General features: G+C 40.6%; 1 protein-coding gene across 5 annotated transcripts in view; it reads left to right on the top strand.

Annotated features, from left to right (window-relative positions):
• Positions 1 to 22,026, top strand: part of SEMA6A (semaphorin 6A) — a 114,552-nt gene extending 92,526 nt beyond the window's left edge. For 3 of the 5 annotated variants that reach the window (XM_074931221.1, XM_074931219.1, XM_074931220.1), the window contains one exon: positions 17,934 to 22,026. In XM_074931221.1, the coding sequence (XP_074787322.1) occupies positions 17,934 to 19,123 (1,190 nt within the window). In that variant the 3' untranslated portion in view covers positions 19,124 to 22,026. The remainder of the gene's footprint in view (positions 1 to 17,933) is intronic. The other 2 variants (XM_074931223.1, XM_074931222.1) reach the window with 1 other exon arrangement.
• Positions 22,027 to 23,440: the final 1,414 nt, after the last annotated feature.

Raw genomic sequence — 23,440 nt, 5'->3', positions numbered from 1 at the left:
CTTCCCCCCTGCTGCCATTGTACTTGGTCTCCCTCCCACCTCAATCATGAAGCTCCTCCTGTGGAGCATTCCAAGGCTCTACCCTCTACCCCTAGTAGTGTTGTAGCACTCTGTCTCACTGTAGTTGCCCTACTAACAAAGAGGTGAGTAGGCACATACTGCTCGTAGAGAGGCCTACATGAAGAAAACAAAGTGGTTTTCTTCAGGAGTAGCTGGCCTTGCCCCTCATTACCTGCTGCCCTTCTGTGCTGCCTCCTGTCCTTCCGGCCTCCCTTCAGAAATGCCTCATACTATTCAAGTCCTGGGTTCATTAGCACAACTTCAGCCAACTGCTCAGTTTTCTCACTCACTAATTGCCTGGAGCCTGCCTTTTAATCACAGTTTTGATAAATTGCAAATGCAGCTTATGATTTCGTGGTTCTGCTCCACCTTCTTCTCCATAGTGTTCAGGTGGACATGGCTGAGCTGGGCACTGGATGACAAAAGTGTAGCGTTGCTGTTAGCAGGCTTAATGTTTGTATTCTTACTTGTCTCAACGCTCATTAAGTGAAGATTATGAGGTGGTATCTCCTTTCCATAACAAGCCTTTTGTCAATATCAATGTAACAATGGTAAAATGCTGATTAGAAGGGGGATGTGATGGACACAGTTTGCAGAGTGAAGAGTTGCTGGTGTATTTGGATGTCAAAAATGCTCCTGTAGATACAATCTGGCAGCACCTATTATTTTATAGATTATAGCATTTCTATTAGTAATAGTAATAATATTATGTAATATAATAATTATAAAAATATTATTATTGTATAATTATAAATTATAAAAATATAAACTGCAGCCCTTCCTCTGGTACAGATTTGGACATCATTAGCAATAGTCAGCTCCTCTATTTGGAGAGGGCTGTGTTACTAGGGAGCCCAAGGGCTGTTAATTTCAAAACCTGACTCCAGAAGGTATTTCATATTTTGCACAAGTGGCAGTGTTACTAAATTTTACTGTGATTATCACTACTTGAAAGATTTGCCAAGTGCTGACAATGCTTGTCTCCGGAGAGTCTGCAAATGTTCAGCCAGATTCTGCTGCAGTGAGACAGAAGTATATGAAACTTCAGGTACAGTTATGATAAAGAATGTAAAGTGCTGATTTAACAAGATGCTTTACAAGTAGACATGAAATTAAAGGAAAAAACAATCTGTGGCAAAACAAAGCTTCATACTTTTTGCATATTTTAAACAACTGGTGTTCATCATGTGAGGGTTGAGTTTTGTACAAGAAAGAACATTTGCACTGTTTGTTTTTACACAAAATCATCGTTATTTGCTAATATGTGCAAGGATCTAAAAGATTCAAAATGGTTTTTATCACAGGAAGCAGGGAGAAGTTGTTATTATCTTGCTGGCATTTTGTAATAATTCAGAAAATAATTTAAATTGGCACAAAATTTGTCAAAACTGATTTGTTGCATCAGTGTTTGCAGGTTGGAGAGGGAGAGCTTGGATTTTCAAGCAGAGCAAATATGCTGTATTTGATCTGTATCATTGTGCTGGCACTATCACAAGGAACTGACTGATCCTAAAACCAGTGTTAGGCTAATAGGAGAAGGAGTCGCACCATAGTCAGTTCTGCCTCGATAGGGCTTAGGAAGAAATACAAACTCAAAGCATGTGTGCCTGGGAGGAACACTGCTATTCTTTTACAGTGTCTCAAACCATTGTATGCACAACCATCATGCAAGTACTTTGCAGTTCACCAAGTTTCAACTGTTGAGGAAACAATGAAGATCAAACTGGACCAGATCCTTCATTTACTATGCTTCTAAGTCTTTTGCCCACAGTCTAGCACGAGTGGTGTGAGAAAGGGAGTAGGGAATTTGCCCTGATTCTGTCTATGATTCTGGAGCATTTGGCTGAGATTTGAAGTGAGAGGTGTGGTTACTTGAAGCTGTAGTGCTTCACAAAAGGATTTCACCTACACAAGACAAGATGCCACGGGACTTAGTTTATTTCAACTTTTTATAGAGCCACATCTAGAGCAAAACCTATTTACTTCTATTAGGATTTAAACAAAGATTGGTTGGATGAGTCGGAGCTTAATAAAGCCCTATAGTTTTTTTTTCTAAAATGCCCTTAGGTAAATTAGCGTCAGCTTACTGTAAACATCCCTGTTTCTAGATGGGGGGGCTTATTTACGCTTGTCACATATGGATGAAATAGTAAAAAAAAATCTTTTTTTTTTTTTTTTTTTAACAAACAACCATGTATTTGTATAGAATGTAGCTAATTAACAACTTGTCCAAGAACTGAATGTCTCAGAGACTAAAGAGAGCAGCATACTTGCTCTGGAGCACATGTTAGCTCCATATCAGATAAATACCAGAAAGCCATTGTTAACAGTTAAATGGGATCAGATTTCTCAGCAGTTTTTAATGGCCAGGTACCTGTGTCACCAGACCAGGCTAATAACTAGCAAACATCTCAGAAGATTGATAACCTCACCATGCTGGAGTCACTGGTATCCTGTGACACGCACCAGAGGGCTGTGCAGTCAGGATTAAGGGAACACACCAGACTTGTCCAGAGAAATGACACTGATCCTTCCTCTGTTCTGTCTTGCATGTACAAGCTGTCTGCTCCCAGGACTAGAGACAACTAATCATCTCAGATTACATCCTCAAGTTCAAACAGTGGCAGTAGAAAACTAGATGCTAATTAATAAAATTGAAATTGTATATAAAATTGATATAAGAAGAATGAAAGAAGGATATTTCTGACAACAGACTTTCTTCAAACTTGTTTTCATTATGTTTTTGTAAGTTTCTATGAGAACTAGAGTGAAGAGACAGAGAGGAGACAAGGCATGCAGAAAAGATGACAGAAACTTAATTCCCCAGGCAGGGCCACATCCTTAAGCCAATTTTAATCAAACGTGGGGATTGTAATAGAATACAGGGCAGTGATTTAGTGTGCCTTCTCTGTGATCTTCATTTCAAACCTTACATAAAAAATCCCCAGCTCATTTAGTCACAGATTTTCTATAGTAACCTTCTGGAAGTATAAGGAAAGGAACAGTTTTCACTGCAAAAGATAGGCAAGGATGATGAAGTCAAAATAAGGGAAGGGCTGTATTCCAACACACGCCAACTGCCTGTGCCACACCTAAAGAAATGGCCTGTACTTCAGCACTGGCACTAACTTAAAATTTTCAAAAATCAAAATGTTTCTACATTTTACTAACAGTACAGATTTCACATTTAACTAGCAGAAGTGGAAATGTGGGTAACAAGATTAGAACTAAGAGCCATTTGCTATTTAGTAGCCAAAACCAGACATCATTAATAATAGACAAGGTTGTATTGATGTGCAACTCCTCGTTATGAAAACTATCAACATAGCTTTCCTGTCCCCAAATTACTGGATCCTACAAATAAAGGAAGGGTGAAGTTTAAAATAGAACTCATCAAATGTCAAATGTGGCTGCAGGAAACAGCAGGTATCCTTGACCTGTAATTGTCCGCCTGCATAGATTTAAAGTCAGGCTATCCATTTCCAGGCTACAATAAGCAGTAGAAGCTTGTCTCACTAAAACAGGGAAAAACTGTCATTGCCCCAGGACCTTGATCTGCTTTTTCAATAAAAGAGGCCACATCTAATTTGTCAAGGCAGATGCTCAGGGTTCAGGGCATTAAAGCTATTGTGCAATGGACTAGATCCCCAGCTGCATTTATCCACAGTCACCTAGTGAGGACAGCTTGGTGGAGGTTCACAGACTGCCTCATGCTCTTGTTTGACCCTTGTAGCACTGACATATTTTTCAAGAGCTAGGAATTCACTGAAGGGTATGCTGGCCCCACAGGGCCACTACTCTATCTGGAAATAATTGGTGGATAGGATGTTAAGCAACACCCAGTTTCATTTTTGTGGCATCTATATAGAATATAGGGAGATGTTGTGCCATACAAAGATGCTGAATTTAAAGGACAACCTAGCCCTTTAAATAAGAGAATTCTGAAACTGCTTTGAAATTTGAAGGGATTTAAGAGCAGAAGATCTAGTAGCTGAAAGACACTTAAAGCGCCTTTTGGTGTTAATGCCAGTGTGCAATTAAAATGTCAATATGCTGTTAAAGATATTTGAATAATTCATTTTTATCATATAGGAAGTGCCAACTTTCAATAACTGTATTAATTAATAGGTAAGGTGTCCTGTAGTAATTTTACAGTGACCTAAACATTGACAGTCCTGGTTCAGAGCACCTTTAACATGATCTGTGGATTGTGAACGGTTTAATTACATGCCTCTGTACAAAACACCACCTACATTCTTCTCATATAGATAACCTTTTAGTGAATGGTATCAACATCCCCTTCAGTATGTAGAGATGACTCTTCTCCATTTTTTTCTTAGTTTTCTTTAAGACTGTAAAAAAGGCTAGCTTAATTTGTTCTGTCAGGATGGGCTGGTGCTTACTGATTAACAGTATGCAGTTAATTAAAAAAAGAAAAACCTGGAGAGGACATAATTTAGATTTTGCCATGTTAATCTTATTGAATATTAAATAAAGATAACAAATGTCATCACAGTTGGAAAGTAGTTGCTGCTATGAATAGCCTTAATTTAGTCAGGTGTTACTTCAAGCTCTTTAATAGTCACTGTAGTCTCTGGTATCCGATTACTGTTGCTATGACTTTTGCTAGATTTTAGTTATATGTTCTAAGATTTTCTGTGCCAGTAGCTGAAAAAGGATAGGGAAGAATATATTATTATTCTTATGTTACAAAAAAGAGTCTTAAGGGCATTTATTGAGAAGTTTTAAAACAGTTAGTACAAATTTACCATTATATCAAAAATGTGCCTCCTGATACCTCTGTGAGGGGAAAAATAGCTTCACTGGCCAAGCTTAAGTTTTTGAAAAATCTCAGTTCCTTATACCCAGAAGAGACTTGTCAAAGTTAGGCAACTAAATACACAGACAACTCTGTGTATATTGGGCATTGGTGCTGTGACTGATAAGCATTTTAACCACCAGCTGATAGTCTGACAGCTCTCCCTGCCCCAGCAGATCAGAATAAGTCAGAGTCCCTGCTGAAGTAGATTTTAACAGCTCCATTGGCATTAGAAGAGCTTAGGGCAGTTTATAGAAGTTGCTCAGGAAGCATTAAGAGGCATTTCTGGCACAGCTGTACAATACAGCAAACATTTGGAAATAGCTAACAGCACATTCATCACCAGCTTTGTGTTGGCTGGGAAGAATACCTGTAATACTCTGAAATAGTGAGTCCCAGTGGATAGCCTCCAGACCAGTTCCAGCCTCCCACGTCTACCAAAGTGGTTAGCCCTGGATATTAAATTGTAGTTCTCCCACCAGCAACCAAAGATTGCTGTCTTCTGTGAAATAAAATCTCAGATGAAGGTGCAGCTTGATAGCATTGTCACAACTGGGCATAAACTCGGCAGTGCTTTCATATGCCCAACAAGAATTTTTTTAATTGGAAAATAACACCAGCTGCATGCTGTCAATAATATGCCATCTTGTTCATGCTCCATCCCATCTTACCGACAATTGTGATAGAAAATAAAAGAACAGCTGTTAAAAAAAGAGGGGGAGGGAGGAAGCAGGCACATTTTTAAAGCCCTACAAAGCTACTGTTACTCACTATCATGTTCTTGCAGAAAGAAACAGGGGATTTTTTGAGAGCCTGAAAGATCTGCAATTACTAAACATAAACAGTACCGGCACAAACAGGGAATTTAAGCATGCACAGAAACACCTCCTGAACAGCAGCACACCAAAGCCTTCATTAAAATAATTCCAAAACTCTTCTGAGAAGCACATGTTTTCCAGGTGTTTCCTTATTCTTTAAATCAGGAAACTGTACTGAGTTCCTTTTTGGAAGCAATCAGGGTGAGTGAGGCAGAAGCCATAATGCTGGGTAAACACTAAGTACTGCTTGTTATTAAAGAAGCTAACAGAAGTGGTCTTGTCACGTGTTGCAGAAAAGGCCGTTGGTAGTTTCTTTGAAGCCTTGGTCAGCACTGGAGAAATTCAATTCCTGCCACCAGCTTATAGCTTCCATCAAACAGTTCCAACAATTCTCCATGTGTATTTGTTGCTGAATGAGTCCCAATCAGAGGCTCTCAAAGGAGGGCACAGAGCAGGAGTGCCCTCTGTCCCTTCTGCCTGCTCTCCTGACTGAACCTTTTGAATTCACCACAGACCCTGCCCAGAGGTTTGGGCAATCATGGCTTATAATAAGGAACATAAAGAGCTCTGCTCTTTTTTTGCAGATACCATTCGGCTTTATCTCTACAAAACACTAGTCTCTATTCAGTGTCTTAAAGAGGTCTTACAGTCCTGCAGCACTTCATATGCTTTTTGTCTAAATATGACCAAGCTATAGGCAAGGCCCTGAGGCACACTCATCCAGTAAGACTAATTAATTCCCCCCCCCCCCGGGGGATTTGTGTATCTCAGTGTGCGGTTCTCACTCATTGAACTAAATTAGTAATATCAAATCAGTGGCTACTTTCATATACTCAGCATCAAGAGCTGGAAAGACAATACAGTTTATCTCTACTTGCTCATGGCAAGACAACTTGACAACATCAGGTGTGCTTCCCTGAAGTGTTTGGTCTCACACTGTTTAGAAAGGAGAGTGAATAAATACATATCACTGAGAGAAAAGAGATTGTGATAAAATTTGGTAGGGTTCCAATGTTAGGAAAAAAATGAGGCTTTAACCTCTCACATGGAAGTTTGTATATCTGTAGATCAGTATACCTATCTTGAGAACTAGTCTACATAAATGAAAAAGCCAGTCATGTTCCTTGTTATAGCACCACCTTCATGTTGATTAACTAGCTGTGCAAGCTGCCTGGTTTGCCTGCAGCAGTGGAAAATACTGGCTTAAAGAAAGAACATGAGCAGAAACTGAACAAACACTACAGTAAATCCAGAAAATGGAAATTTGATCCAGTACCAGACTGGGGCAGTTGCTCTATTGCAGAAACAGTGCTGTTTGCCATAAGTGCGATAAAGCAAATACAGAGGTCCATCTCCCTGGCTTGACACTGGACAGTCAGGAGGGTGTCTGAATGGGCTTTGAATATATGTTGGAGAAGACGCTGGTTTGCACACATTGTGGTTAGATTGCTTCTGGCCCCAGGATTTCTGGCTTCTGGCTTTCTCAGAACTGGGGCAGGTCCTCTGAGACGAAGCAATGGGTTCGCCTCGTCCAGGGAAGCAGGTTGCTCATAGTAATCACTGAGCACATTAAAAAATGCATAGACAGGAAACATCAATGAAGTTATGGCATCAAAGTGTAAATACATATGAAGTGCATGCAGGGTGGGGAAGTGATTAAAAAAAAAAAAAAATTAAAAAAATGTAGAAAAATAGAAATTTAAGAGACAGAAAAATGCGTGAAAGAGGCCACCACTGGAGATAGAAAATTAAGTGAGAGAGAGATAATAGCAGCACCAGGACAAGATGTCGATCAGGGAAGTGCTGTCTTTTACATCAGATTGTGGCTAGAGTGACCATGCTTGCTTTGCTGGAGATACCGTGGATTTGAGTTAATGTAACTGAAAGGAAAGAAGGCTTCTGATGCTTATATGGAAAGAGTAGTGAGATACAGAAAAAGAACTAGGAGCAGGATTAGTCTTGCTGACTATTGTATCCAGCGTTTCAAGCTCATCACAATTTCTCAGTCTCTTAATGTATTCAAAGGTAGATGAGGCTATGGGACTGCAATATGGAGGGAAACGATAAACCTAACATTAGACACATATAAGCTATTTTTTTACCTACAGCACCAGCCCTGCAAATACTTCTAGACGATGCAGACTTGTCTTTTCCTAATCACTGGGGACATTTTTTAACTCTTAAGTCCAGGTCTTTTGACTGCACCTGCAGTGTTCATGAGTGTGAGAGAAATGAAGAATTAATCCACAGTGTTTGCTTTCTGTCACAAAATATAAAGTGCTGGCGTTTTAATGACAGGAGAGGTTTCATCCTTCTGCTAGGTAAGAACAGACCTAACATGGGGTCCAGCCACGTTTCTAACATGGGGTCCAGCCACGTTTCTAACATGCACCAGCAACCCAGCTGTGGGTAGAAGGACTATCCCCAAGAAAAGAAGTCTACATGCATGGGTAAACATTGTTGACTTGGTAACATAGTTATTCAACAGTTTAATAATAATTTCCAGGGATCTCAGGAAATAGGATATAAAGGGTACACTCTCATTTTTTAAATATCTTGGATGTTTAATAGATGGCTCCTTTGTTCGTTCAGCTGTGATGTGTTCAGTCTCGCTAGTAGCTCAAACCCAGCATTTCCATTTTTCCGTCCTTAAAGAAGATCAGAGCTGATGAGGAAACAATTTTTGCTTTTAGGTCATTTGCAGTGTTTGAAATTTAACCCCATTTCTTCCATAAGGCTGCTTTGAGCTTCAGTCTGCTAAGCAGAGCTGCTTATGTTGACATTCAGCAAACTTCACTTTTCCCTGTTGTGCAGAAAGGCCATAGTTCAAAACAGACTGTAAAAAAGGAGAGGAAAAGCCACAGAATTTCTCAGTGACAGCTTCTCTTTCTTTGACACTGTTGATAAAAACTGCTTCCAGAAAGGCACTGGTCTGCCCAGAATACATAATGCCCACAGCAGAAAAAAAAAAAAAACACACATTTGTTCTGTGCCATCAGAGGAGCTCCATGCAGCTAAACGGGAACTGTGAAGATGAGAGATTCACTTTCCAGGCTACAACAACTTCTCTGGAGCCCTGAAATCATGCATATTCAGCCAAACATATGTAAATCTGGTTTAACCCAGCTGTGAAAGATCCCCTGAAGTAAACTAGTAAAGAGCAGCTGGATATGTTTAAGCCCATCCCAGGCATAGTGAAAGGTCCCAGAATGTGCATTGAGCTTTTTTTTTACGTCATCAGAGGAAATACAGCAGACTTTAAAAGAAACTTGTGTTTTAAGATGCAAAGCAGCATAAAGTTTGCCTCTGCTGAGGCAAGCTACAAAAGAATTAATTTTCCTTGACATTTGGATTTTATGCATCTTGTTTGAACTACTGTGAATGCCTGTGGTTTACTTTTTAAAGGACCTGCTAGGTCTTATTCCCATCACATAGAGGTAACTAAAATTATCGTTAATCACTGGGAAAGGGTGAGAGGTGAAAAAAAGTATTGAAATCAGGAAAGTTCAAAATGATCAGCCACTGCGTATCACCTGCCAGTGGGAAAAAGGTTGTCAAGCGCTTTCTAGTGCAAGAGCTGGCCTTAAGCCTAGCCGCTGGGACAAATAAAATCGGACTGGCTTCAGGACTTTCATCAATATATTATATATCCAGGAGGCTGTGTACCTCAAACCTGCTCCCATACCTGCAAACTCAATAAACTAGTTTATTTACAAAGGTACTGCTTAGAAGTAACACAATTTTAAAAGCTCTAAGAGCTCGCTATTCCAGTCTTTTTCAGGTCTGCTTCCCCTTTGTTTCAATGTGGGTGGGAGGTGTCTGAGCATGAATCTGCTGGTTCAGGTCTTGTAATTTCCATCTAGAATAATCCCTTTCCAAAAAGAACTGCTTGTTTCTAATTTCTCAAAGTTCACAAGTGTGGCCATGGTGTAGGTTTTGTATGGCCACTGTGGCACGCAGAAAGATGGGATTGCAGGCTCATAATTGAACTAAAACCAGATAATTGAAATGTGTTCTGAAAATGTTACTTCAAGACCCACAGATTTTTTCATATGGACATGATGGAGTCATTTCTCTCACCTTTCTTAAAGCTTTATCTAGCTTAAAAAAATACAAGAATGAAAGTTCTCCCTCCTCCCATTAAGAGCAAAGCCAGCTGTTGATCTTCCCCTCTTTTAGTAAGTTACAACCATCCTTTTTCTGTAGAGAGTCATGACGACAGTCATTCATCAAAAGTGGAGAGAAGTGATAGAATTTGGACTGACTGAAAGGAGAAATAAAACCACCCTTACAGATCAATAGGTTAACCTATTCTGGAGGGATTGCCTCATAAATAGGTCTGAATAAGGGCCAAAAGACCCTGACAGAGGCCACTGTGGCTGATCTGATTGTTCAGATCCTTTTCAAGGCTTTTTTACATGTGACTTCAGGTACGTTATATATTTATTTTCTTTTTATAGTTCTGAAATACAATTTCTTCTCATACCTCCAATGATCCCAAGTCATCTTGAAACTGAAGGCTTTTCCCTTTACCAAATTAATTCTTCTCTCCAAGCACATGCATCCACTTTTTGTTTGCTGGATATCTTAGACTGATAGCTTGGGCAACTGGCTTTGAGAGGCGTAGGACAGAATCTGGGGGAGATGGACTGCTCTTCTAAGCACAGTCATGCAAAACTTACAGCTGCAGACCTTTACAAATCAACAACAGAGCTTTACTGTGAGGGAGGGGGAAAAAAGCATTTACAAGCAGCTTTAACTATAACTGCTTGAGCTGTTTTTTTCTAGCTGGTACCAAGAGTCCAGAAAAACACACACTGGGTACAATTGCACTGAGTCAGCAGAATGAGTCCTTGCAGCCAGAAGAAAGATGAAGGAAAAAACTTACTTCCTGTTTACAACAAAGCAGTTCCAATAAAGTGGCGAGCATCAAATCATTGGGATTATAATGTGGTTAGTTTATGTCGAACCTTGAAATTATTCCTTCAAGAAAATTATGAGATAAGATCTCAGAAATGCATGGTAGACTCTGGTTATTCCCGAATTTGCTGTACTTTAAATCTGGGTGCCCAGTCTAAATTCATCTGAGGTTTTTTTATGCCTATTACTGGTTAAAAATGAGGAAGAAAGCGTGTTGATACCTGCAGGGATTTTCCAGGTTGAAATAGTCTTTTAGCAGCATGAGACTGCCTGTAAACACAGTTCTAACACCTGGAGACACGTGTTGAAGACCTATTCAGTGGTATTTAAAAAAGATACTCTGAAGCCCATAAAAACCTCTATTCATAATGAGTCTATACCAGCAATTCTTTAAAGTCTAAGCAGAGGAAGACATACATCAGACAGAGAAGCTTGCACTGAAGAATGAAATTAACTGCAAGGTTTAAATAACAGCAGTAAAGAAATCATTGTGCCTTCCTGGAACAATGACTTGTTCTGTGGAAAGTCTCAAGGGATTTTGTGTATTTTGGGGATGGAGGTGGGCTCATTCCTATTTAGCTAGAGAGGTTAAGACAGCAATGACACTCACTCCTTGACTGCTGTTAATGTGTGGTCTAGACATAAATATTACTTATTCCCTGATAGTTCTTCCCTCATTTCCCTGCCAAAACATCATTCTTCATTTCCCACTTCTGTGTTTCTCTTTTGTGTGTGCCACCATTTTGGGTTATTACTTTGCCATCTGTTGCAGGCAACTTTGGAAAGCTAGACAATGACAGCTCCCTGCAGAGGTGATCACGGAACGTTCTTGGTGCATGTGGCATGTGATCATCTTGTTGTCTGCGGTACACCTCTCGCAGCCATAGATCATTTCTGAGGTGTTTTTGTCTTCACACTACAGCTAACTGTAGTGCCTAAACTGAAACTCATTATTTTTGGTGACAGTTAACTAGGTTATTCTCACACAAGAACTTGTAGTAATGGGACCAGATTGCTCTCTGCCCTGTGAGTTATTCTCACTGACTTCGGCTTTGTTGTGAAAGAAGGCAGCATCCGGACTACTGTATCACTAAAACAGCCTCATGTTAAGCTATTCACACGGGGAAGTTATTTGCTGTTTGTTTTCATTCATCAATCAGCTGTGGAGGTTATAAGCTGGAATTTCAGTTTGTGCTGACTGTAAAGCGTATGCCAGAAGCCAGATTTAGAGGAATGTGATTGTGGGGCTTTTCTTGATGTTGTGCCATCCCTGGCCCTGATCACAGGTGAGACAAATTTAGGCTTCATCATGGGATGTCTCTTATACTGTACATGCTAAAAGGACACAGATCTTTTGCTGGACCTCTGGAGTTAAGGTCTCCTTTCTCCTGATGCCTGTTAATTGCTGTTCTCCTGAGACAGACACCTTACTTCAGATCTCTTTCCAGGTAGACCTTTTCAACTGCAGGCTTTCAGCAGGTTTTAGCTCTTTCATTTGCTTATGAGAAAATAAGTCAAATATTTTACAGAAGTCAAAGGGTATCATACTTAATGTTTCCCCATAAAAAGCAAGCCATTTATCCTCTCAAGAAAGGAAGGTTGTTTGGTTTAATGTAATTTATTCTTGGCAAATTTTCTTTGGCTTTTTTAAAAATAATTATTATCCTTTGGATGCTCATAAAATTGATTGTTTAATCACTTGTTCTAGTGTCATTTCCATTCTAATAATTGCACTGGCAGATCTGTCTTTTCTTAGGTCCTCCTTTTGGCTCATCAGGTAATATGCTTGTCCTTTCCAGAGCTCTTGATGCTCATACTTCCTCCAGCATTCTCCAAGATACTTCACAGTGTCTAGAAATTGCTTTGGCTTAAGCCAAAGCTTAAGTCAGGGCATTAATTCCTTTAGACAACTTGAAAACATCTACATTATCTAAATATTTTTGCATCTTTTCTCTGTTCTGGTAGACAGTTATTCCCTGACTCTCTTACATTTCTGATCACAGGTGAAGTGAAGCAGGAAAAGGAGTGAAGGCTTCAATCTTCATGTCTTTCCTTATCTGCCCTCCTTTACTGAAATTTGTTGTACTGATATTCATTATTCTTACTCAGTTATGCTCATGCAGTGTATTCTTTAGAATGATGAACTCTCTCCCTTTGTGATTATTTCATCCTTGTTACATTTCTGCCCTCAGAAGTTCTGTCCTGTTAGAATTTGAAGGAACAGAGAACATCCCCAGAATAGCTTCATCAGCATTTTCATACAATAATACTTTCAGCACTGTGCACATCTTGCTTTTTAACTTGTATTTTAGCAGATATAGAGGTGCAGTCCTAGCCCTTGAATACTTTTGCTAATTGGTGAAAATAAGAAGCCTCATCTCCTTCCTGCTTACGATGATCTAGCATACAGTAGATCTATATCATTGTATCATCTCTGGTCTTTTCTCTCTTTATTTTCACCCAGAGACATTCAGCAGATCTGCCTCTCACTTTTTTTAGAACTTTACAAAAGTATATGTATTACTGACATAAAATTTAATGTCTTCTTGCTTTTTCTCCAAATAGTGAACAAGCTAGATCAATACTCTATTCATGTGAATAGAGCACTAGCTTATTTCAAAATTGAAGCACTTTGAAGGTTTGGAAACATTTTTCGTAATGTCCTCTTAACCGACCAGCCAGCCAACACTGTGTACCTTACCTACAAGCTCTGCTGGAAGAAAGAATAAATTATGTATAGCAGAATAATACAATACCATATCAGGTCTTCTCTCTCATTAGATGAGTAAGAAGAGGTGATTTTGCATGTTCCAGACTATTACAGGACAGGGCATACTGACTGGGAAAATGAATGGTGATGTTAGGAGATGCAGACAAAAGGACATGGGATGAAATTACAGAAAGTTAGTGGAGGAGGAAGGATCAGGTTGTCTATGGGAATCAGAATGGCCATGAGAAGTGGAGGGTATCAGATGACTAGCCTGGCTCTTTTAGTGGTCAGAAATAATGGTACATCACATGTGGGAAGACCCTGAAGTCATAAGCCCAGTTGTGATTTGCACCTGAGAGAGAGATATCAGCACTTCCCTCTTCACTCCACATTTGACTTCAGGGAGACAGATAAGTGTCAGCATGTTTGGGCATTAGCAACATGTAAGGTCTGATCCTTGAAGGTGCAAATATTTAACCTCATCTATGTCTTTGAAGCTTTTTCAGTTTTAATACCATTTTTACCACCAGACTTCTCCCAAGTATAATGTTCATACAGGTAATTCTGTCAACAATATCCCTTTCCAAAAAATAACTGGTTCTTATCCATGCTGATACATCCTTAGGTACTACAGAAAACAGTCGAGAGTATGGATGAGCAACTCTGACCACATAAAATGAAATAAGCAATTTATTTTCATATTTGAAAAAAATATATTTGCAAACAGAAAAGTGCTAAATGTAATATGTTAAAAGTATTTAATTTAGAATAATTGTTTTATTATTAAATATACGATTAAAAAAATACAGTCATATTTATATTGGTCGTATTTTACAGTCTGGTTCCACAGCATTTTATGAAGTCAGCCCAGACAGTTTTCTGGTACATAATATCTTAGAAGGATGTCAGATAATATATAGTCATAAGACTTTTCAATAGCAGTTATTTCCTCCGAGCTGGGAGTCCAAATACTTTACCTGACTTTCAGAAATGTAGGCCCTCCATTTTTCTGATTATTTTCTTCATTTATTTTAATTCTTTTAATAATGACTGCTAATGAATGGTGCTGGACTGAGCCTTGCAGACTGTGTTGTTCTTTAACAACTGGAGGATAAGTAAAAACACACACAAGGCAGACTGTAAAGTGGCATAACTGTCACAAACAAACACTGTCTTAACTGCTTTCAAGGTGGCCTGTTTTGGGGACATACACTTGCTTATTCATCCCAGTCTGTGAAGACAGTTACTACTGATGCTAGGGGCTTGAGATGTTGTTTGACAATGACTGCAATTATCAGCCTATTTCATATTAGATTTCCCTCCCTGTGGTCATGAAAGTAGGATGTTGATCATGCCTCATACTTTTTCAAGACTTGTTTCTATTTCGTAAACATTAATGCAGGATCAAATCTTGCCCATCTTACTTAATTTAAGTTAAAGTTGTTGGGATTGCTTGTATAACTAAAACACACAGATGTGATCCGTGATTAAAAATGGTGTCCAGAGAAGATCTGCCTGCCTAGAGCAAATCCACTAATGTTAAATATCCTTTAACTCTCGTATAGAAAACATAATAAACATCAGGAATATTTGAGCTCAGGAGGAACTAGCTGGCATGAAACTGTGTTAAGACCCTCATAAATTTCTGCCGATAAAACACCTGCAGTGTGAGTGACATCATTTCAGCTACCTCTTTCTTGGACACACATGGTCATTCAGTCTGAATTGTGTGGTAATTTTGTAACGTGATTTGTAATGATTCAAAATCTGTTGGTTGTGTAAAACCAAAGACTTCATATTGCTTTTGTAGGCAGTGATGCAGATTTGTGCTGAAGGCTGTCATTCACAGAGTAGGACTTAGCCTAAAGCAGAAGGCTGAGGGTTGTAGGACCACCTCACTTAGCCAGTAGGAAGTGTCAGGCATGGACACAAGTTTTAAGCCTGACATCCTATCACTGGACACCTGAGAGAGAGATATCAGCACTTCCCTCTTCACTCCACATCTTGAGGAAGTTTTAGATAACAATAAGGTCTCTTCTATAAGCTGAACAAACTGAGTATCTTCAGCAGATTCTCGTCATGTCCTATAGTCTTTTCACCATCTTTGTTGCTCTCCTTTGGACACATTCTAATATTTTTATATAGTTGACCCTTTTGCCCACCAGGGCATATTGTTGACTTGTATTGAGCTTACCACTAAGTAAAACCACCAGATCCCTTTCTGCAGAGCTGCAGTCCAGCCTCTTGTCCCCCATTCTATACGAAAAGGATATTAAATTAGTAAAGCATGACTTTCCCTTCATGAACCCATGTTGGCTTTGCCTGTAGATGCTTACATCCTTAGGTGGGGTGGGACTGAGCTGGGATTTTGAGTCTTTTTCATGCAAAAAACATTGGACTTAAGTGCTCACAGGGGCATATCTCTGAGAAGTTTGTGTATGGAAGGTGTCCATGAAATCATGCTTTTTAAGTTGAAGCTTTTCTTAAGTTCACATCCAGCAGTGCATTTCTGGGTAAGACTTAACACTTCCTTGACCATCCTTCCCACTCATTTAAGACTTTCTGATTCTCCAGTTAATGACCACAGACAGTTTTATAAGTGTAAATAAATTTGATCTCGAAACACTGCAGAGTCTAGCATGTAAATATCAGCAGGTGAAGGTCTACAGAAGACCAACAACTTTGCAGTGAAATGTAGTTACTACTGACTGCCATAATCACTAGACTGTGCTTCTGGTCTATATACAGCAATTTTGTATGTGGATTTAAATTACAGAGCTAGGTTCTACCGCTGCTTGTTAAGTGCTGATGACAAAGAATAGAAAAATCTGCCTCTTAAAATGCTGCTGGGCTTTAAAAGAGGGTTCTCTTAGAAACACTTAATTTGAAGATTGTTTCTAATTATATATTGTTTTCTGAGATTTACTCTCCTCCCCTTTTTTACTATTAAGACGTTTATATGAATGCAGGATCTTATTTTCTTAAATGATCATCTGCTCTTGCTATTTATTTTCCTTGTGAAATCACAATCCTTTGTTTGTCACGGCACAATAATTTCTGTGGCAGCCAGCTATGATGTCACATGAAGAGTCTTATGAGTTCAAGAGCTGTTTTGCTTTTAAACATGAAGTTCCTATATTGTAAGACAATATCCCTTGTCCACCTAAACACTGCAATTAAATGGGTACAGAAAAATATATGCTGTAGAAGCAATACTATATCTAGCCAGAATACTTATCAAAAGTTTCTGTGAGATGGTGGCAACATTCCAAAGCTCTTTTAACATAGTCTGCTGAGGAGTATTTTGCATTTGGTTCTAATTCTGGACCACTAATACCTTCTCTGCCAAATACATTGAAAGACGTTATTCTAGAAGGAGTTGATTTACGACATGAAATTTTTGTATCGTCATGAAGTCTCAGGAGAGCCTTGGAGGTAAATTTTCTGTCTTGCTCTCTCTCCTATAATGAGGACAAGGACATTTTCTTAGAGCATGTGGAGCTTTTAATGCCCTGGTGCTTGGACCCTTTCTGGAGAAGGAGGTGGGAGAGATGTTCCTTCAGCTCCTTGTCAGGCTGTATCTGCTCCTTGTTAAGCACTAAGAACAAAAACAGAAATGGAAAAAAGCAAACTAGAGGCTCAGTGCTTGTGTTTCATTAGTGCTGCTGGCTTGGTGCCCAATTATCTCAGAAAAAGCTACTTTCAACAGAAATTCAGGGTATTGATTAATGCTATATTAGGGACTTCAGATGGAGGAGGTGCACTCTGCAGAGATGCCTTCTCTAACAGTGGGCACTTGGAGGGCCAAGTAAGATTTGACAGTGATCTCTGACCATAGCACAGGGTGACAAGATGAGGCCCTCAGAGTCAGGGCTTTCACATGAGAAAGAACAGGCTTCGGCACAGAGATCAACCTATTCATGTGTTCATAACAAGAGAAAGCTTTTAAAATTAAAACAGCAAGGACAGTCATCTAGCAGGCTCAGTAGATTTCAACACAGTGCTCTATCTCTCATAGTTATTTAAGCATCCTCCTGAAACTCAAGCATGTGACACTGACTTTTAAAACACATGACAAAGATAACAGAATGACAATCAGAGAAAGAAGCCTTAAACAACGTGGGATGCACTTCTCTGGCATTTGCAGAGTATCTGTCTCCTCTCCTCCTTTTAAAGGTTTTTCAGTGTGGATGGTTTACCAGTAGTAAAAATAAGATGGTATTAGCTGAGGAGAGATTGGATGGAGGGGAGGGGAGCAATGACCAGTATGTCAGAGGAGGAGAAATAATAGCTCTGACCTGCTCAAGCCAGTGTGAGTTCCCCAGGGCCAGGATTTCAAACCAATTGCATTTGCCCTGCAAGTAAATTCCCTTTCCCCTCCTGAACTTTGTAGTCGTCAGATCTGAAAGGTGTACTGAAAGCCCAAAGGCTGCACATGCAAGATGTAGCTGGCAGGTACAGTATGTCTCCAAATTTGGGCAAGCTTAGAAAAAAATCACCTTGCACAAGCAAATCTCCCAGGGCATGCCTTTGAACAAAGTAGTTAATGATAAGTAGCTTTTCCCTGTCCTTAGTTTGTTTAACCACTGTATGCTGTTTATTGCAGGAGTGATTCGTGAGAGTTACCTGAAGGGTCATGATCAGCTGGTGCCAGTCACTCTGTTGGCCATTGCTGTTATTCTTGCTTTTGTCATGGGGGCCGTCTTTTCAGGAATCATAGTGTACTGCATCTGTGATCATCGCCGCAGAGACGTGGCTGTCGTGCAGAGAAAGGAGAAGGAGCTGACCCACTCCCGACGTGGCTCCATGAGCAGCGTTACCAAGCTCAGTGGCCTGTTTGGGGACGCTCAGTCCAAGGAGCCAAAGCCTGAAGCTATCCTCACACCTCTGATGCACAATGGCAAGCTGGCTACTCCAGGCAGCACTGCCAAGATGCTAATCAAAGCTGACCAGCACCATCTGGACCTGGCTGCCCTGCCAACCCCCGAGTCCACCCCGACCCTGCAACAGAAGAGAAAACCCAGCCGTGGCAGCAGGGAATGGGAGAGAAACCAGAATATAATCAATGCCTGCACAAAAGATATCCCCCCAATGGCCTCGCCCGTGATCCCAACCGACCTGCCGCTCAGGGCTTCTCCTAGCCACATTCCCAGTGTTGTGGTCCTGCCCATAGCCCAGCAAGGCTACCAGCATGAGTATGTTGACCAGCCAAAAATGAGTGATGGGGCTCAGATGTCTGTGGAGGACCAAAATGCCACACTTGAGTACAAAACTATCAAGGACCATCTCAGTGGCAAAAGCCCCAGCCACGGGGTTAACCTGGTGGAAAATCTCGACAGCATGCCACCAAAAGTACCCCAGCGGGAAGCTTCCCTTGGGCCCCCGAGTGCCTCACTGTCGCAGAGTGGCCTCAGCAAGCGGCTGGAAATGCACTCTTCTGCTTACAACGTGGACTACAAGAGAAGCTATCCTACAAACTCGCTCACGAGAAGTCACCAGACATCAACCCTCAAAAGAAACAACACCAACTCCTCTAACTCGTCCCACCTCTCCCGCAATCAGAGCTTTGGCCGGGGTGACAACCCACCGCCGGCCCCACAGCGAGTGGACTCCATACAAGTCCACGCTGCTCAGGCACAGGCTGTGACTGTATCTCGGCAGCCGAGTCTGACCACCTACAACTCGCTGACAAGGTCAGGGTTGAAACGCACGCCCTCACTAAAGCCAGATGTACCTCCCAAACCTTCCTTTGCTCCACTTTCCACATCCATGAAGCCCAACGATGCATGTACATAATCAGAGTGGGGTGGGGGGGTGGGGGAGGACATCAGTTAAGCAGAGATTGCCCTTGAAAGCCAGTGTTCTGCAACTGTTACTGCTTGCTCCTCTGAGAAGATGGTTGTTGCAAGCTGAAAATGTGTTGGATTTCTGCTCTCTGGGAAAAGTGGAATATTTTTTTAAACCCGAGCCATATGACCCATGGTTGAAGGTTTGCAATTGCAGGACTCAGCCCCACAACCTGCCAGTTCTTTGCTCAAAAGACTAACCCTCCATCACAAACATTGAGCCAAAAGCACACAGGTGAAAAATGACTGTGACATTTCACCCCCTGCCCCCAACTGCACAGTGCATTCCTGAACTGGGAAAGAATGCTCTGAGAAGCAAAACAAATAATTACAAAAACAAACAAATTTAAAAAAAAAAAAAAAAAAAAAAAAGGAAGAAAAAAAAGAACCCATTGATAAAGCTAACTCTGACTTAACAATGGCAGAAGTTTACTACGTGCAGGTACTGTGAAATGATGCCCATCAGTGTTACAGCCATTTGGTTACAGCAGTTAAATGCCATGTTGGGCAAACTATGTCATAGATTTCTGCTACCCTTCTCTTTTAATGAATAACATGTGACTGTTAACGCAAGTAACTCTTCTTATTTATTGTTCAACTTTTGTTTTTCCTAAGGAAATTACTTCTGCATATCATCCTATGAGCAGCTCTTCAGAGAAGTACCTTGAAAATTATACCTATTTAACATGAAACTCATTAACTGGAGTAATTAAAACTCTTTTATTTTTCCAATAAATTCACTGAGTTAGATAAGTTGGAGCTGGAATTCTGAACTTTGTGCCTGGACTGCCTCATTAGCTGAAAAAAAAGGGGATATCTATTTAAGTCTCTCAGCTAATTAGCTGGCTGGGCCTCTGACCTAAGACAGCAACAAATACCGCAAGTTCATAACTTCTAAAACAACTGCAAGAGAAACTCTTAAAAGCCGCACATTTGTGCACCATTGCTATCAACATGGCTTTGTCAGTAGCTAATACTTTCTGTGAAGGCACCAGCTTGTGATGTGCCATCTCATTTCACCTTGCATGTGAGACGGCAAACAAAATCCTCAAACAGTGTGAACTAGTTAATATGCCGGCTGTTACCATGCATAAATTATGGTCTTATCACACGGGTTTTTCGTGGGAATATATCTGTGAATAGCCTGTTTTCTTCCACATGTAAATTTGTGCCTTACACCCTCAGTTGTGTATACTTGTGAGCTGTAGTATGTAAAACCTTTTTCTTTTTCCCCTTTGAGTAATGCAAATATTTATTGATCCTTCCTTCTCCAAGCCCCTTTAAGAACTGGAGTAAAGACATTGAAAGAAGAACATGGTGGGTTTTGTCATAACCCCATGTCCCTCAATAAATTAGGCTAGCACCATACCCTCCACTTCAATTTGACTTTTTAGCTGTGCCAAGTCCTCTCTCAAAACCACACACAGGTGGTGATGCTCCCAAGGCACCATGCTGGGGGTTCCACCTTCCCCCGCCTCTGCTCCCCCTTTACCACATGTCAGCATGGGGATCATTCTCACTGGGCAACAGGGAAGTGACCAACGCCCTTGTCCATGGAGCTGGTGTGTCCCCTGGTTGGGGACGAGTGCTGGTGAGAGGGGCCAAGCCCTGCAGAAAGCCCAGCCACACATCCTGCAGCATGCAGGGCACATGGAGCTACGACAGGCAGGCGGGCTCCTGCTGTAGCTACCTGCTGCTCCAGAAGGATGCTGCATATACTTCTTTGGGGAAAAATGTTCTGTTTTTTTTTCCTTTGTTTCTTTTGTGTGACTGTGCATGTAGCTAGTGTGGGAGTATGCGCGCACACAGGTGTGTGCGTGTGTGTGTGCGCGCGCAGGTGTGTAAGTTCCTTTCCAGTCTTTAAGTTTATGCAAAAATGTAGATGTGTTTTTAATCTGTTACAATAACTGTGTCAACATACTGTAGAAAAATGATGGGGATCGCTTCTAAGCTTTTTATATATATATATATATCTACTGAACAGTATGTTTGAGTAAGGTGGTTTTTTCCGTTCCAATTTGTTTTTTAAAATTTTATACTTCCATTTGTTTTTCAGGGTTTTGGTTTTGTTTCTGAATGATTGAAAAGACAGAATTTAAGTCCCTTAGCTTATAGATGGTATATATAAAGTCTGGATGGTCTAGACCAAAGTGTGTAACAAGGGTGCTTGCGTGTTCTTTCATTTCATCATGGCTTTTATGAAACGGTTTTGTTCACCCTTAGTGAACTATGCAGACTGGAGTAGATAGATCTGTATCCAAAGCAATGTTGTTGTTTTAATGAAAACAAACAGAAAACCCGTTGAAAACGGTAGGTAGCAAGGTCATTTTTTTAAAAAGAACCAACTTGCAACCTTTTCACCAAGCTCCAAACCCCTGGAGCAATGTGCAGGTCCCCTTGATATTACCCCACAAAGCATTCTCCCAAAACAGAGAGACAAATAATCATGGCAACAGCTTGTGCAGCGATCTGCCTTGACGACCACACCACACCAGTTACTCGGTTGACCTTGAAACGTGCATGTTGTACTCAGTGGGTCTTCTGTTTTTGTCCTTTCCCACCCCCTGTTCCCTTCCACCCTCTGTTTCGAGGGATTCATGAACCTATGTGTGCCTTTGCTTTCCACCCTTGCTATACACTGGTAGATGCAACAAATTCAGACTCTCATTTGTTGTAAAGTTGTAAAGTATTGTGATGTCACCAGTTTCCCTTCATTTCTGCATCCCCCTAACATCTGATTCACAACTTAATGTACGTTGTAAAAAAAAAAAAAAAAAAAAGAAAAAAAAAAAAAAGAAAGAAAAAGAAAGAAGGAAGAGAAAAGGGGAAATAAAATCTCTTGATTACATACGGTAATAAAACCAGACTGTTCTACCTTATTTCTTGTGTTCTTGTTCTTTTGTTTCCATGATGATTTATCCTTTTCCTTAACAAAATACAAACAAACGCCATGCTGATCATTTAGATCAGGTTATGGTGAAAAAGAAATTTGTTACTTTCTGTCTCTTACAAGAGATGAACTTGACTTTAGGGTAAGGTGATAGGAATTAAAAATTCAATCACACGTTTGCTCTCCCTCTATTCATATTCTGCATTTTCTTTTTATAAGCTTGTTCATCATCAAATATTTATGGCAGACTTGATAGTTTAAAAGATCAAGGCTGGGATTTTTAAGCATGCGTGGTCCACCAAAATAGATCATCATACAGATGTGACTTCATCTTCAGGCTTTATATATTAATAACGGAGGAGCCTGTGTTTTCTTTCAGCAGACATAAATCTATTGTGCTTCATAGGCCTGATTTAGAGGATGAGGATAGTGCCTGAGACTAATTCTGCAAGAAAATGGTATTAAACAGATTAAGTAACAAGAGTATATAATCTCACTAGCCCTGAGAGTCATTAAAACATACCTGCATTCTCCATATCAGTTTTATGTAAATAGGAATCATTTACGCACATCCATTACAGTACAGGTAATCACTTGGTTACGTTACTTACTGGGCTTAGTGATTGTGTTTTGTGACAGGAGTCTTGTGTGACCCTATAGCAACAAGGGATCTGATCCAGTATTTTACCTTTGCTCAAGTCATACTCAGGCTTTCTTGCCCTGCCAGGACACCCTGTTCAGGACCTAGAGCCTTACCGGTTCCCCACCTTGCACCACAGATAGCCCTGACGCTGGCTTAGTAAAAAGTGGTGAAGTACTGGCTTTCCTCAAGGAGTGGGACATGACAGATTTAAAAAGAGACGTCACAAAGCCTTGACATGCTCTCCTCAGTGGAAAGTGGCAGGCCCCTCTGCAGCTCCATCTCCCCCTCTCTGACCTGAAGGACACCAGGGCTCCAAAGGTGGTGGCCTTGTCATAGCAGAGACATGCACGAGCAGAGCATTACAAACCTTATTTTTGAGTGCTGTGCCCACAGACGCATCTCTGTTTTTTTCTCAGCTGCAGGCTTCCTCTGAGCCAGGCATGCTGGCATGCAGGTGTTCAGTGTGGACATAGGGAGACACCTGCTATGGCCAGGACCTGTCAGGCTGCTCTGAGTGATGCTAAGGGACCCCCTGTCTAGGTACCAGGGGCACTATACAGTCACACAGTGCTCCACACTCTGCTACATTTGACCTGTGTGCTCTCAGAGTCACAGCAGGCGGGAAACTAAAAGGTCTGCAGGTGCTTGGAGACGTGTATCATTTTCAGTCCTGCAGCCAGTCCTTTGTGATGTTATTTCGTCCACCCTTATTAGAAATGCTTCACATAAGGAGC

This window comes from Athene noctua, chromosome Z (assembly GCF_965140245.1).
Source record: "Athene noctua chromosome Z, bAthNoc1.hap1.1, whole genome shotgun sequence".
NCBI classification, from domain to species: domain Eukaryota; kingdom Metazoa; phylum Chordata; class Aves; order Strigiformes; family Strigidae; genus Athene; species Athene noctua.
Note: the sequence above shows the minus strand (reverse complement) of the source record. Positions and strands in the feature narration are given on the sequence as shown.